The sequence below is a fragment of the Schistocerca americana genome, chromosome X (genome assembly GCF_021461395.2).
Source record: "Schistocerca americana isolate TAMUIC-IGC-003095 chromosome X, iqSchAmer2.1, whole genome shotgun sequence".
NCBI classification, from domain to species: domain Eukaryota; kingdom Metazoa; phylum Arthropoda; class Insecta; order Orthoptera; family Acrididae; genus Schistocerca; species Schistocerca americana.
This window is the reverse complement of record NC_060130.1, coordinates 826,032,956-826,047,112: the sequence shown is the minus strand read 5'-3', so window position 1 is coordinate 826,047,112 and position 14,157 is coordinate 826,032,956. Positions and strand designations below refer to the sequence as shown.

At 40.0% G+C, this 14,157-nt stretch overlaps 1 protein-coding gene across 3 annotated transcripts in view; it reads left to right on the top strand.

Annotated features, from left to right (window-relative positions):
- The window catches only part of LOC124555084 (tyrosine-protein phosphatase 99A), a 490,245-nt gene that overhangs the window by 459,953 nt on the left and 16,135 nt on the right, over positions 1-14,157 (top strand). For all 3 annotated transcript variants that reach the window (XM_047128877.1, XM_047128878.1, XM_047128879.1), the window contains 2 exons: positions 3,026-3,297; positions 3,731-3,866. In XM_047128877.1, coding sequence (XP_046984833.1) covers positions 3,026-3,297; positions 3,731-3,866 — 408 coding nt within the window. The remainder of the gene's footprint in view (positions 1-3,025; positions 3,298-3,730; positions 3,867-14,157) is intronic.

The following is a 14,157-nucleotide window of genomic DNA, read 5'->3' as shown; positions in this document are numbered from 1 at the left end:
ACTCATGATGACACATATTCCCAAAAAGGGCTTGAAATGTTGTGTGACATGGTTGATATCTGTGAGTGTACTTGTTGTGGTATAGCCGTGTTTCGATCTGCACGGCCATGCACAATCACCATCTTAGCTTGTTACTGACATGAATACCAGACCATTTTGCAGCTTATAGTGCACTGTGTCAATCAAACAGTCTGCAACACACAAGGAACACATGGCATGTGGTCAGAGGAGCTTCCATCTGTCAGCGCCATCTACTGTGGAAATGATGCATTTCCAGACACGTGTTCATAGGACCTTTTTTCCTCCATTTTCAATCATAAGTCTGTCCCTGCAGTTTATTCGTTTTATTAATGTTCACCCTGTATACTGGATGACTCTTCTAGGAATGTGCGCTCTTGGAACTTTAGCAGTAATCCACACTATGACACAGAACACCTCCCTCGCAATGTCTGCTGTTGGAGTTGGCTGAGAATCTGTGTGTCACTTTAGTGGTTACTAAATGAACCTGTAATGAAACATGCTACTCTTCTTTGCATCTTCTCTATTTCCACCATAAATCATATCTGGTACAGATCCCAGACAACTGAGCAATATTCAAGTATTGACCAAATGAGGACTTTGTAAGTTAATCCCTTTGTTGATGGACTACATCTCCTGAGCATTCTTCTAATGGATCTCATTCTAGTATCTGCCTTACCTACAATTAATTTTATATGGCTGCTCCACTTTAAATCATTCCGTAACATACTTCTAGATATTTTACGGGAGTAACTGCTTCTATGACAATGCTCCGAGGCACACAGTTCTTGTCATGCAAGATTTTCATGCCAGGAATGGCATACAGCCCTGACCTGGCATCACGAGACTTCTTTCTGTTTCTAAGGATAAAGAGAAGCTTGAATGGACAACATCATGGGTCATTGGAGGGGAGAAAAGAGACTTCAGTGCACCGCCTTAAGGTACTTCCCTATGATGATTTACCGGAATCCTAGGTAAACTAGGTGAAGTATCAGTGATCTGCAGATGCAGAAGAAATAAACTTTAAAGATTTTAAGTTTTTTTGTTAAAAGGCAATAAATCTCTTTAAGAAAATTATTCTTGGATCTTTTGGAACAGACCCTGTAGATACCTCCGCTTAAAAAGAATGCAAATGGAGAGAACTGTCTACTCAGCAGTCAGAGCTAATGCCAACTCTCGATTTCATACATAAGTGACTTGCGAAGATACTTAGAGATTATATTATAGGGTGACAGTTATTGAACTATATGAAATAAACATAAATTAGTTACAAACAATGGCATTCAAACACTTTATTCAACATGTTTACATCACTACAGATATTCGGATTTAGGTTATGAAATGTTCGATATATTTGCCACCACTGGCGATGATGTGGTGCAGACAAATAGCGAAATTCTGCATGACCCGCTGAAGTGTCAGAACATCGATGCTGTCAATGACCTCTTGAATGGCTGGTTTCAGCTCAGAAATGGTTTAGGGAATATTTTTGTACACCTTGTCTTTAATACAGCCCCCAAAAAAGTAGTCACATGTATTCAGATCCGGAGAAAAAGGTGGCTAATCAAGGCCCATGCTAGTGGCCTCTGGGTACCCCAGAATGCAGATCTCAAAGTGCTCCTCCAGGACATCAGATATTCTTCTGAATTGATGGGGTCAAGCTCCATCTTGCATGAACCACATCTTGTTAAAATCAGGGTCACTTTGGACAAAGAGTATGAAGTCATCTTTCAAAACCTTCACATACCGTTTGGTAGTCACCGTGTTGTCAAGAAATATCGCACTGATTTTTCCATGACTGGACATTGCACACCACACAGTTTCCCATTGAGGGTGAAGAGACTTTTTGATCATGAAATGTGGATTCTCAGTCCCCCAGATATACCAGTTGCGCCAATTTTCTTATTTGTCAAACCCATCCAAAAGAAAGTGGGCTTTGTCACTAAACCAAACCATACTAATTCCCGTCATGCTCTGCAGCCAAACGTGCAGTTTGAACATCCTATTGCAAACTGTTCAGGTCCACAGCTCGTGGTCTCGCTGTCACATTCTTGCTTCCCGAGCAGGGGTTCCCAGGTTCGATTCCTGGCAGGGTCAGGGATTTTCACTTGCCTCAAGGTGACTGGGTGTTTGTGTTGTCCTCATCATTTCATCATCATTCATGGAAGTGGCGAGATTGGGCTGTGCAAAGGTTGGGAATATCTATGAGCACTGGTAACTGTGCAGTTGAGTGCCCCACACACCAAATATCATCATCATCATCATCAAACTGTTCAGAAGTTACAATGATTTTATTGTCTATAGTTCAGTAAGTGTATCTTCTCAGATTGCTTCACCCAAGAGCATCATACCACAGCTTGTACCTCCTTTCAGCAAAGGGATGCAAAAATAATAGAGAAATAAGTGCTGAATGCAACTAAAAATGATGGAAGATAACCAATAGAAGAAAGACCACTAGACCTGATGGGATACCAGTTAGATTCCATATAAAATTTGTGGAAGATGATGAATCTCTTTCAGAAATAGTTTGTGCTAGGTATTTCCAAAACTTACCTGTACTATAAGAATAAATTTAAAGAAATTTAGTTTTTTACCGATGCATACTGACAATCATTTACTCATACTATCTGTAAATGAGAAGAAAGGTATAAAAATAATTTTGCTGTGTTATTTGTCCTCCTCCAACCACTGGAACATAGCTTTTGAAGAGCAAATGTAAGTGTGGGTGAAAAGTAATGAAGATAAAAGATGATTTAGTTGGAAAGGCTATCAAAAAAGAGATGAAACTATTCCAAAGTAGGATGTTGATGAACATTTTATGATGTGTATTTCTATCAGAAAAAACTTACTCTAGTGTTAATGCATTTCAGTAATTTCACAATATTTAATCTTCTCAAGCACTGTGACTAAAAGTAAATGCAACATTTTAAAAACTGTATATTTTTTCCCTGCAGTAGTGAGAATGAGTGTTATTAACTGTTTCTTCCTCCATCTGTGTTGGTTCTAGGACTTTGGAATTTTCTGGCCTATAGAAAATGAAGAAATTGATTGTGAAAATTTCAAAGTGAAGTATGTGGACACTGCAGAAAATGAGACCTGTATGACAATGAATGTTGTACTACAGTCACTCCAAGATGACTATGAACTTACAACACGAATTATTCAGTGTCCAAATTGGCCTCACAACTGCAGTCCAGTCAGTACAGTTTTTCAACTGATCATGCTGGTACAGGAACTGCATTTGCGATTTCAGAATGGACCTGTTGTTATTGTAGACAGGTATGCAACCATTATAACACTGTGCTTCATTACTCAAGAATTTCGGTGGTGTAGTAGAGAAATCTCCTTTTATGTTGTAATATAACCAGTTTTTTTGAGGCAGTGTCTCTCTGTTACTTGTTTTGTTTAGTGTAATAGAATACTGTAATTTCACCTTTTCCGCAGTTCTTTAGCGTACTTTGTGTCTGTGGTGTCTCAAAACTGACATAAAAATTAAATGCCATTTGAAATTCCAAATAAGAAAAAAGGAAATTAAACAATTAAAAATTGATGAAGATAGGCAAAAAGTTTATTAGTCAACAATACAAATCAAGATGTAAAATATGCCTGGGTAGAAATTGTAATGTAATATTTAAATCATTTTAAAATATGTAAAAATAGATGACTATGCTCCAAAGAAATAAAATAATATATTGTTTCTGGTTTCTCTCAGGTATGGAGGAACAGAGGCTGCTACCTTCTGTTGCTTGATGACTATGTTCAAACAACTTAAATTTGAAAGCTCTGCAGATCTTTATATGTATGCAAAATTGTATCATAACAAACGTCCTGGAATTTGGAGAAGCAAGGTATGTGTGCTATTTTTTATACAACAGCATATTTATCTGAATACTGTTATTCAGTAAAAGTTCAGGTACTGCACTGACACTTACCATAACACAGATATTCATTTTTTGATTTATCACTCTGCATATATCCTGGCATTATAAATTTTCTTTGGGTGATCTTTTCATGGTTCTACAGGTCTGCCTGTTCTTTCTCAGTTGTACTAACATGTTGAAGTTCCAAAATAAAATTCATCTTTTAATACAAAATAGGCTTTAGGTAGAAAGTGGATGTGAAGAGAGAAGCAGTGATGAAGTAATAGCAGGTATGCTGAAAGATGTGAAAAGAGTGGGTAGTGACATTCTTCTGATAAAGACTACAACATTAAAAATAAATAAAGCTAGTGACACTTTCATTGTTTTATAACTGCTCAGAACTTTCAAGTTCTATAAGAGTGTTGTGATATCACAATGTAGATGTGAAAGAGTCACAAGAAGAGTAGTTGTGAGGAGGGAAAAGGAAGTAACTGGTGTTTTGGAGAAAACAGCAGCATTCGTCTTAAAACAACATACGTCCATTATGGGAATACACAAAGATGATATATATCTAAATACATATATGCCTTTTGAGGTTCAATAATGCATACCAAATTTAATGAGGTGTTTCAAATGCCAGAGAGATGGCTTTTTACTGTTTCATTTATAGAACATTGAGGTACTTCCTTGGGAGTTTCTTCTCCTTGAGGATTTTAATACCCAACATACTGTTTGCCCCCCCCCCCCCCCTCCCCCTGACCCCTCCCACTATGCTTGCTCCACGTGCCAAGAATTTGAGAACATCACTCTGCCTAGGCCAAATGGCACACTTCAGCTTGGCAACATGGTCATTGGCTCAGTAACAGGACCCTTTCAGCTATTGCTGTCTTTCAGTTCACTTGCCTGCTCTTGCAGGCACTGATTGCTGGGAAGCTAGTACCAATTTAGATTCGGGGAAATAATTCCCAATCTGGTTACACCTTGTGGAAAGAGCTGTCCTAAAAGGAATCTTACAAAATTGGTCAGCAGAGGAAGCTGAACACTGTACATCCATCTAGTGATATTTGTACACGAAGGCACCATCCAGGAGTGGGTGAACTACATCACACCACTGCTGGTACATCTATCCTAAAGGCCTCGAGAAAGGAAAGCAGGGAGCCTGTAAGCTAGTGGAACTGCAAATGTCACTGTGCAATCAGAGACAGGCAGATGGCACTGCAAATTGATAAGTTCAGACTATCGTGAGAGAACGTAGCATTTTTCCTAATAATTCACATTTTATATACAAAGAAGCACTTTATCACTTTATTCAAAAGAATGGTGTCTCCCCAAGGAAGAATTAGAAGTGTTAACCTTTTAATAGTATATCATTTGGATGTAAAGTCCTGTTGAGTGTTCTTTGCAAGTGAGCAATTTCTTTATTTTTCTCTTTGTTCTTCAGTGATTCAGCCACATGTCATCAGCTTCAACTGATGCTCAAAAAGTTGGAGAAATGGGTGAAGAATACTGGGTTCAAGTTTTCTGCAGACTGACTTGTGGACATCTATTTTAATCATTCACACAATGCTTTTTTCCATACCTGATTTGCCGATAAGGGGACTCCTCTATCTTTTAAGAATTTGGTGAGTTCCTGTGTCTTATCCCAGACAACAGGCGTATTGGCTGCCACATTTGAGATACCTTAAAGCAAGATCGGTGAATCCACTTCACACACTGAAATGCTTAGTGTCAAAATTTAGTGATGGGGGGAGGCAAAAGGGGGGGGGGGGGGAGTGGCAACAGTTTTATAGAAGCTTCATTCTGTTCTGCCATAATTATTGATGTACTATACATGGATTTGTGTGAACTTCGTATATTAAGATGTGCAGTCTATCATTAGGGCATTAGGTTGACTGCTTGGTTTTACAGAACAAGCTTCATACATGGCATATATGCTGAAGCTGGGGAAAAAAGCATTATCCATTTTCCAGCAGCTCCTGATAATACATGCAAGTACGGACATCACTCCATTGTCCAATAACATCAGTTGCCCATCTGTGTATTGAATACTTATATGCATGACTCCCTAACCCCACCAGACCATTTCATTTTCTAATGAAACAGCACCTAATGCAATTTAGCAGACATAAATATTTTACCTCAGTGTAAGAGTAGGCCTCTGCCCTGACTTTTAGAAAGGACTAGAAGGTTTTTCAATGTAAAGCAGTAGAGTAAGCTCTGTACTTCAAATCGTAGTTTGAAATTCAAATTTTGTGAGATTATGAAATAAAGCTATGATTTTGAAATTGGAGACACAAAAGCGAGTCAAAGCAGGTGAACTGTGTGTGATGTACAATTGTATTCACTGATCACATCTCCTGAATATGCTATTTTTTATGCTGAATGTCATGATGTCCTGCAGCCTTGGAATATCTGCAGCAAAAGAGGCTCTGGAGCATTTGGGATACTCTTTATCAGTTGCAGTAGCAAGATAAGGTAGTGACATTTTGCTGCATACCTCCCGTGTTGGAGTCGAGAGAAGTAAAATAGATGGAATGAATAAGGAAACTTTTGGGGAGCTGACCAAAATATAGTGTGCCATCCCCCTGCATACCATTACTGTGTTGTCGAATTATATGTTCATGAGCCAATGGGAAAACACTTATTGCTTACAACTGATAATAAGCTGTGAAATTTGAAGTCGGCATCAATACAAACAGCTGTCTCCATCCAGCAATATAAAGAGATGAAGTTGTTTTAACATACTTGCATATTCATGATTGTCTATGTTGGTTAAACTTGTGATGTACTAATTTCAGTGAAACATATTTTAACCAGTTTTACTTATATGCTGGTAGTAGAGCACACCTTGGCATAAATGAGAACTTCTGTGCCACTGCAGGATGAGTGTGAAATGACATTTTAAGCTTTTGTGTATTATCATAACTCCTCCCTAAGCTATTAAGTAGGAGATTTCATTGTGCTGCAGAAGGTCTGGTTCATCCCTGATGTTGCATGATCAATAAGCCACAAGCATATGTGTATTTAATTATGCCTTATATCTTTATTTGGTTGATGGGCAGTGATCCACATGTACATCAGAAACAATTTTAAATACTGTTACATTTTTATTGCATTATCAATTGAGTAGAATTTTGTCTTGTGACTTGCTTCAAGTGTAGTAAAAACAAAGATATTGTAAATTTTACACTAAAGGAAAGGTGCTGAAAATGTGAATACTGAATGCTCAAACAGCTGATCAACCAGCCAATCAACCAACTGGAAGTAATTATATTAATGGAAGCCATTAGGAAGAGAATAAGAGATTAAGCTTAAATATACCAAGAAAAATAAATAGCATCAAATTAATTAATGTCACAAAATAGAGAAGTGTTTCATAAGTACTTCATTGTAGTTAAAATACCAATATGAATTCTTTTTACATTTGCTTTTTCAAATTAAATTTCCAGTACTTATCATATGTAAGGATACAAAAACTTAGAAGAAGGCACATGAAAAGAGTGAAGCCATAAACAATTAAAACAGTTTTCCAGCTGTCAGCAATCTTCATAATCAGTTAATACTATAAACAAGAAATTCATATATGACAGTCCCAGATAATACTGAATATCGTTAAAAATTCATGGCCTTCAAGGAAGCTGAAATGTCACAAATATCATACAGTCACAATTAACTGAAAACATTAATCTCTTGTTATTTTTCACCAACACCTCACATATCAATAAAATAGAGAGGAGAAGCACTTAGTACATAGCAAAAGTTAAGCTGTGTCACGCACACCCACTATTGTCTTCTAACCACTCCGTCATAGGCCGTGCACTATGAACAGGTGCTCGGTCGTGTTGAAAGATGCAGTCACCATCCCCAAATTACTCTTCAACAGTGGGAAGCAAGAAGGTGCTTAAAACTTCAATGTAGGCCTGTGCTGTGGTAGTGTCATGCAAAACAAAAAGGGCTGAAAGCCCCCTCCATGACAAGCATAACCACACCATAACACCACTGCCTCTGAATTTTACTGTTGGCACTACACATGCTGGCACTCGCAATACCCATACCCTGCCATTGGATTGCCACATTGTGTACCATGATTCGTCACTCCACACAACATTTTTCCACTGTCCAATTGTCCAATGTTTACGCTCCTTACATCAAGCGAGGCATTGTTTGGCATTTACCGGTGTGATGTGTGGCTTATGAGCAGCTGCTCGACCATGAAAGCAAAGTTGTCTCACCTTCCACCTAACTGTCATAGTACTTGCTGTGCAGCCTGATGCAGTTTGGAATTCCTGGGTGATGGTCTGGATAGATGTCTGCCTATTACACATCACGACCCTCTTCAACTGTCGGCAGTCTCTGTCAGTCAACAGACGAGGTCGGCCTGTACGCTTTTGTGCTGTACGTGCCCCTTCACGTTTCCACTGCACTATCACATCAGAAACAGTGGTCTTAGTGATGTTTAGGAGTGTGGAAATCTCATGTACAGATGTATGACACAATTGACACCCAATCACCTGACCACATTTGACGTCCGTGAGATCCGCGGAGAGCCCCATTCTGCTCTCTCACAATTTCTAATGACTACTGCGGTCACTGATATGGAGTACCTGGCAGTTGGTGGCAGCACAATGCACCTAATATGAAAAACATATGTTTTTGGGGGTGTTCAAATGGTTCAAATGGCTCTGAGCACTATGGGACTTAACATCTGTGGTCATCAGTCCCCTAGAGCTTAGAACTACTTAAACCTAACTAACCTAAGGACATCACACACGTCCATGCACGAGGCAGGATTCGAACCTGCGACCGTAGTGGTCACGCGGTTCCAGACTGAAGCGCCTAGAACCGCACGGCCACACCAGCTGGCTTTTGGGGGTGTCCGGATACTTTTGATCACATAGTGTATTAGTTGCAAGCTACTCATGGATCCTGTCACAGAACACCTTTTCAAAAACAGTCGTGTATTGTATTTATAAACGCTAAACGCACGCACACACACACACACACACACACACACACACACACACACACACACACACACACACCTGTAATGGACTGGCCTGCACAGGATCCTCACCTGAATTCTGTAGAACACTTTTGGGATGTTTTCGAAAGCCAACTTTGTGCCAGGCCTCACGGACCAACATCGATACCTCTCCTCAGTGCTGCACTCCATGAAGGATGGGCTGCCGTTCCCCAAGAAGCCTTCCAGCACCTGATTGAATGTCTGCCTGCAAGAGTGGAAGCTGTCATGAAGTCTAAGGGTGGGCCAACACTATATTGAATCCCAGCATTACTGATGGCGGGCGCCATGAGCTTGTAAGTCATTTTGAGCTAGGTGTCCAGACACTTTTGATGACATAGTGTAGCCCACTGATATTTTCAAATCCTGTAATGTCCAGCAAGTAGAAAAATTGTCATTACATTTTGAGTGCAGTGAAGAAACAAAATTTAACTTCTAGGCCTGTGTTTGTACATCTTATAAGATATTATCAGGGAACCTGAAACATTATGGTCTCAATTGCATGCTTCTTGCAGCGACAGAACTGTATCACCAGTGAAACAGAATGTTCCATTGAGAGATTCCTTCACAGTAATTATACTGAAAATTTAAGAAATATAATAACAGTGTTTCAAGAATTGTTATTCCACACTGAGCTTTCATTAACCTATATAAATCATGTGCAAAGGGCCTTAAAATTTGTGGCAAGAATTATAAGAAATGACTAAATTCTTTTAACAGCCAAGCACAAGAATCCCACTCTTTGAATCATGGCCTGCACCTCATGGTCTGGTGGTTAGTGTCACAGCCACTAGAGATTGCACGGCATTGGGTTCAATTCCCGGCAAAGTTGGAGGTTTTGTTTACTCGGGGACAATGTGTTTGTGTAATCTTAATCTTTTATCTCATCTTCATTAGAAAGACATGCAAGTCACTGAAATGGTGTCAAATAGAAAGACTTGCTCCAGGCAGCCGAACAACCCCAGAGAGGGTCTCCAGGCCAGTACTGGCATATGATCATTTCATTTCATTGGATCACAGGAAACGTTTTAGTCCTTAATTCTCAAAAATTCAAAAAATAATATTCCACGCAAATGCTGTTGGCTTATTGATTCTGACCAATATTAAATAACATTTTGTTTATAAATTTGTTCATGTTCAGTGCATCAGGCAGAGCAGAAAAATGTGTATTGCGTGAGTAAGAATGCATCCTTTTGCAACTACCATCAGATATTATAAAACTTTTTGATCTCTAATGAAATGTCATCTTCACCAAATGTTTTAATTAAGATGATGTACTCCAGAACAAACTGCTTTATTTTAGATCAGATAATCTTGCTTTTTGAGGAAAAGTGTCACTATGTTGGCACACTTACAGAGATACTTACAGGTCTAGTTTGACAGTGATGGGAAAGGCAGTTGGCTGGCCTGAAGTAATTTAGAGAAACCACAGAATACCTAAACCAGGATGGCCAGATGAAGACTGGAGCCTCCTTTAGGAGGTGATAATGCGAATAATTCAAATAAGACATTTCATGTTGTATGTCCAATATTTAATGGTTGAAGAGACACGGCTGATTAAATAGATAAGTTTTTATATCACTTATTGCTTCTCCAGTTCTTATGGGTTTATTTATTGATTGCCATTATTGCTTTGAAGTTCCAGCTAGGAAGTTTTACTTGAGATTTTGTCAATTGTTATTGTGATTATGATTTGTTAGCCAATTCTACTGTATCATTTAACCATGCTGCACGGATTTAAAAATTCTGAGTATGCCAATATGGTATTCGTGTATGGGTTTTGTAGTGGAATCACTGCTGCTGCTTGAAGAAAATATGACAAACGATTTCCTGACAGCAGAATACTAGATTCTACATGGTTCACTCACATTTTCACTAAATTGTGCCAGACTAATGCAGTGCCCAGCAACTGTATTTCATCTGAACATGCAAATAAATAAACTGTTGATGAACTGGAAAACATTATTCAGTTGGTAGATCATAGTCCTTCAACACGCACACACAGAATTTCTGCACATATCAGTGTTCAGCATACAGGAATATGGTGGATATTACATATGCATGGCCTGTATCCTTATCATTTACAGTGGATTCAATACCTCCAAGAAGGAGATGAAAGTAGGCGACTGGAATTTAGTCACTGATTAATTGAAAATCACTGAGTAACCTCATTAATACTGTGTACTGAAGAAACCACTTCCACTCACAACAGTATCAATAATGTGTGTAACTTACACTGGTGGTGTGACAAAACCCATGTGCCTTTGAGGAGACAAATTTTCAAGAATGCTTCTATGTAAATGTGTAGTGTGCCATGATAAACAGTCAGTTGATTGGGCCTGTTGTGTTACTACATACTATTAAAAAAATAAATAAATAAAAATAAAAAACAACACTATTTGAAATGCCTCTGAAGCTCGCCATTTACCAAATAAGTCAGGTAATAAAATAAAAAATAATAATTATGACTCTATTAGGCATTAATGTAATATTATGATATAGTTTCAATTATCACATACATAACATTGTCATACAAATTTCAGAGCAGGGTTTGTATCCTGATGCAACAATCTTGTAAGAAGCAGTAAATAACATCAGGCAGGAAAGTGCACAGCCGCCACTACTCAGTAGTTTTTTTTTTTTTACTTTTGAGATTCTCCTAAACTGTATGAGCCTTGGGAACTGAAAATTCCTGTTAGCACTCTGTACTGGGATATATAGAAGAAAACATGTCAATTGTTTATTTCTTTTGCGCCCATCTATAGGCATTGTATGGGAATATTTATAATCTATATACACTTTGACAAATATTGGACCCATAAAAAAAGCAAACAGTGTACTGTTGTAACCTTATTAACTTCTGATGTTCAAATTTGTTTCTTCAGATGAAACTGCACAGTTTTATGGTTCCAGAATGGTAGTTCTAGATGAGTCGTTCTGCTTTTTTTGTATTCTTCACAAGATAATACATTTTGAGCTAATGCTACATTATTAAAAAACATTTACTTAAAACATCCACAACTTAATAATGCTACAACACTAAATATTCACAAGCAGCACAAATTTTAAAAAAAATTTGACTTATGTTCTATATGCCCGATATACACTCCTGGAAATTGAAATAAGAACACCGTGAATTCATTGTCCCAGGAAGGGGAAACTTTATTGACACATTCCTGGGGTCAGATACATCACATGATCACACTGACAGAACCACAGGTACATAGACACAGGCAACAGAGCATGCACAATGTCGGCACTAGTACAGTGTATATCCACCTTTCGCAGCAATGCAGGCTGCTGTTCTCCCATGGAGACGATCGTAGAGATGCTGGATGTAGTCCTGTGGAACGGCTTGCCATGCCATTTCCACCTGGCGCCTCAGTTGGACCAGCGTTCGTGCTGGACGTGCAGACCGCGTGAGACGACGCTTCATCCAGTCCCAAACATGCTCAATGGGGGACAGATCCGGAGATCTTGCTGGCCAGGGTAGTTGACTTACACCTTCTAGAGCACGTTGGGTGGCACGGGATACATGCGGACGTGCATTGTCCTGTTGGAACAGCAAGTTCCCTTGCCGGTCTAGGAATGGTAGAACGATGGGTTCGATGACGGTTTGGATGTACCGTGCACTATTCAGTGTCCCCTCGACGATCACCAGTGGTGTACGGCCAGTGTAGGAGATCGCTCCCCACACCATGATGCCGGGTGTTGGCCCTGTGTGCCTCGGTCGTATGCAGTCCTGATTGTGGCGCTCACCTGCACGGCACCAAACACGCATACGACCATCATTGGCACCAAGGCAGAAGCGACTCTCACGCTGAAGACGACACGTCTCCATTCGTCCCTCCATTCATGCCTGTCGCGACACCACTGGAGGCAGGCTGCACGATGTTGGGGCGTGAGCGGAAGACGGCCTAACGGTGTGCGGGACCATAGCCCAGCTTCATGGAGACGGTTGCGAATGGTCCTCGCCGATACCCCAGGAGCAACAGTGTCCCTAATTTGCTGGGAAGTGGCGGTGCGGTCCCCTACGGCACTGCGTAGGATCCTACGGTCTTGGCGTGCATCCGTGCGTTGCTGCGGTCCGGTCCCAGGTCGACGGGCACGTGCACCTTCCGCCGACCACTGGCGACAACATTGATGTACTGTGGAGACCTCACGCCCCACGTGTTGAGCAATTCGGCGGTACGTCCACCCGGCCTCCCGCATGCCCACTATACGCCCTCGCTCAAAGTCCGTCAACTGCACATACGGTTGACGTCCATGCTGTCGCGGCATGCTACCAGTGTTAAAGACTGCGATGGAGCTCCGTATGCCACGGCAAACTGGCTGACACTGACGGCGGCGGTGCACAAATGCTGCGCAGCTAGCGCCATTCGACGGCCAACACCACGTTTCCTGGTGTGTCCGCTGTGCCGTGCGTGTGATCATTGCTTGTACAGCCCTCTCACAGTGTCCGGAGCAAGTATGGTGGGTCTGACACACCGGTGTCAAGGTGTTCTTTTTTCCATTTCCAGGAGTGTAGACAGACTTTGATTCCACTATACTTCATTAAAATCTTTGGAAGTGCAATACACTGTCAGTGTATCTCTTATCTCGGCAAAGCACTTCATTTTTGACAGCAGCATAAAGTTCCAGGTAGTGCATACTCTGCCTACCACATAAGCATTTGGACAACTTAATTTTAAATCCATTTTTGCTACATAATTTTTTCACAGACCTATGAAATTGGTATATTGCTAAATTAAATGCACACAAATACAGAGTTGTATATTCAGGTTGTAAAAATCTATGTATAAAAACTTTTGGAGTGTTTAGAAGAAATAAAAAGCAACACTCTTTTATGTGACAAAAATTTCATAGGTTAACATTTTCCTCACTAGGGGTTCATGAAGATTTCAACGCTAGTGATGTTTAGAGATTGTGCCCATAGTGCTGTATGATGAATATTGTTTTAGTGCTGTTGGTGAAAATGTTGTGCATTTGCATTAATGCACAACTGGCATCTGTGGTTGTTTAACTTGTTCAAAACAACTAGGTGTTTCACAAATAAGTCTGCAATCAAATGGGTAACCAGCTCATCTGGAGTGCATATCAGTGTCTCGTACATCTCACATTTCATCTCTCCCCACAAAAAGGAATCCATAAGAGTGAGATCAAGAGAACTTGATGGCCACAGTACTGGCTCAACTTTTCAAATCGAACAGTTGCGCACATGTGTTTTTTTTTCACGTAAAAAGAGTGTTTATTTCTCTC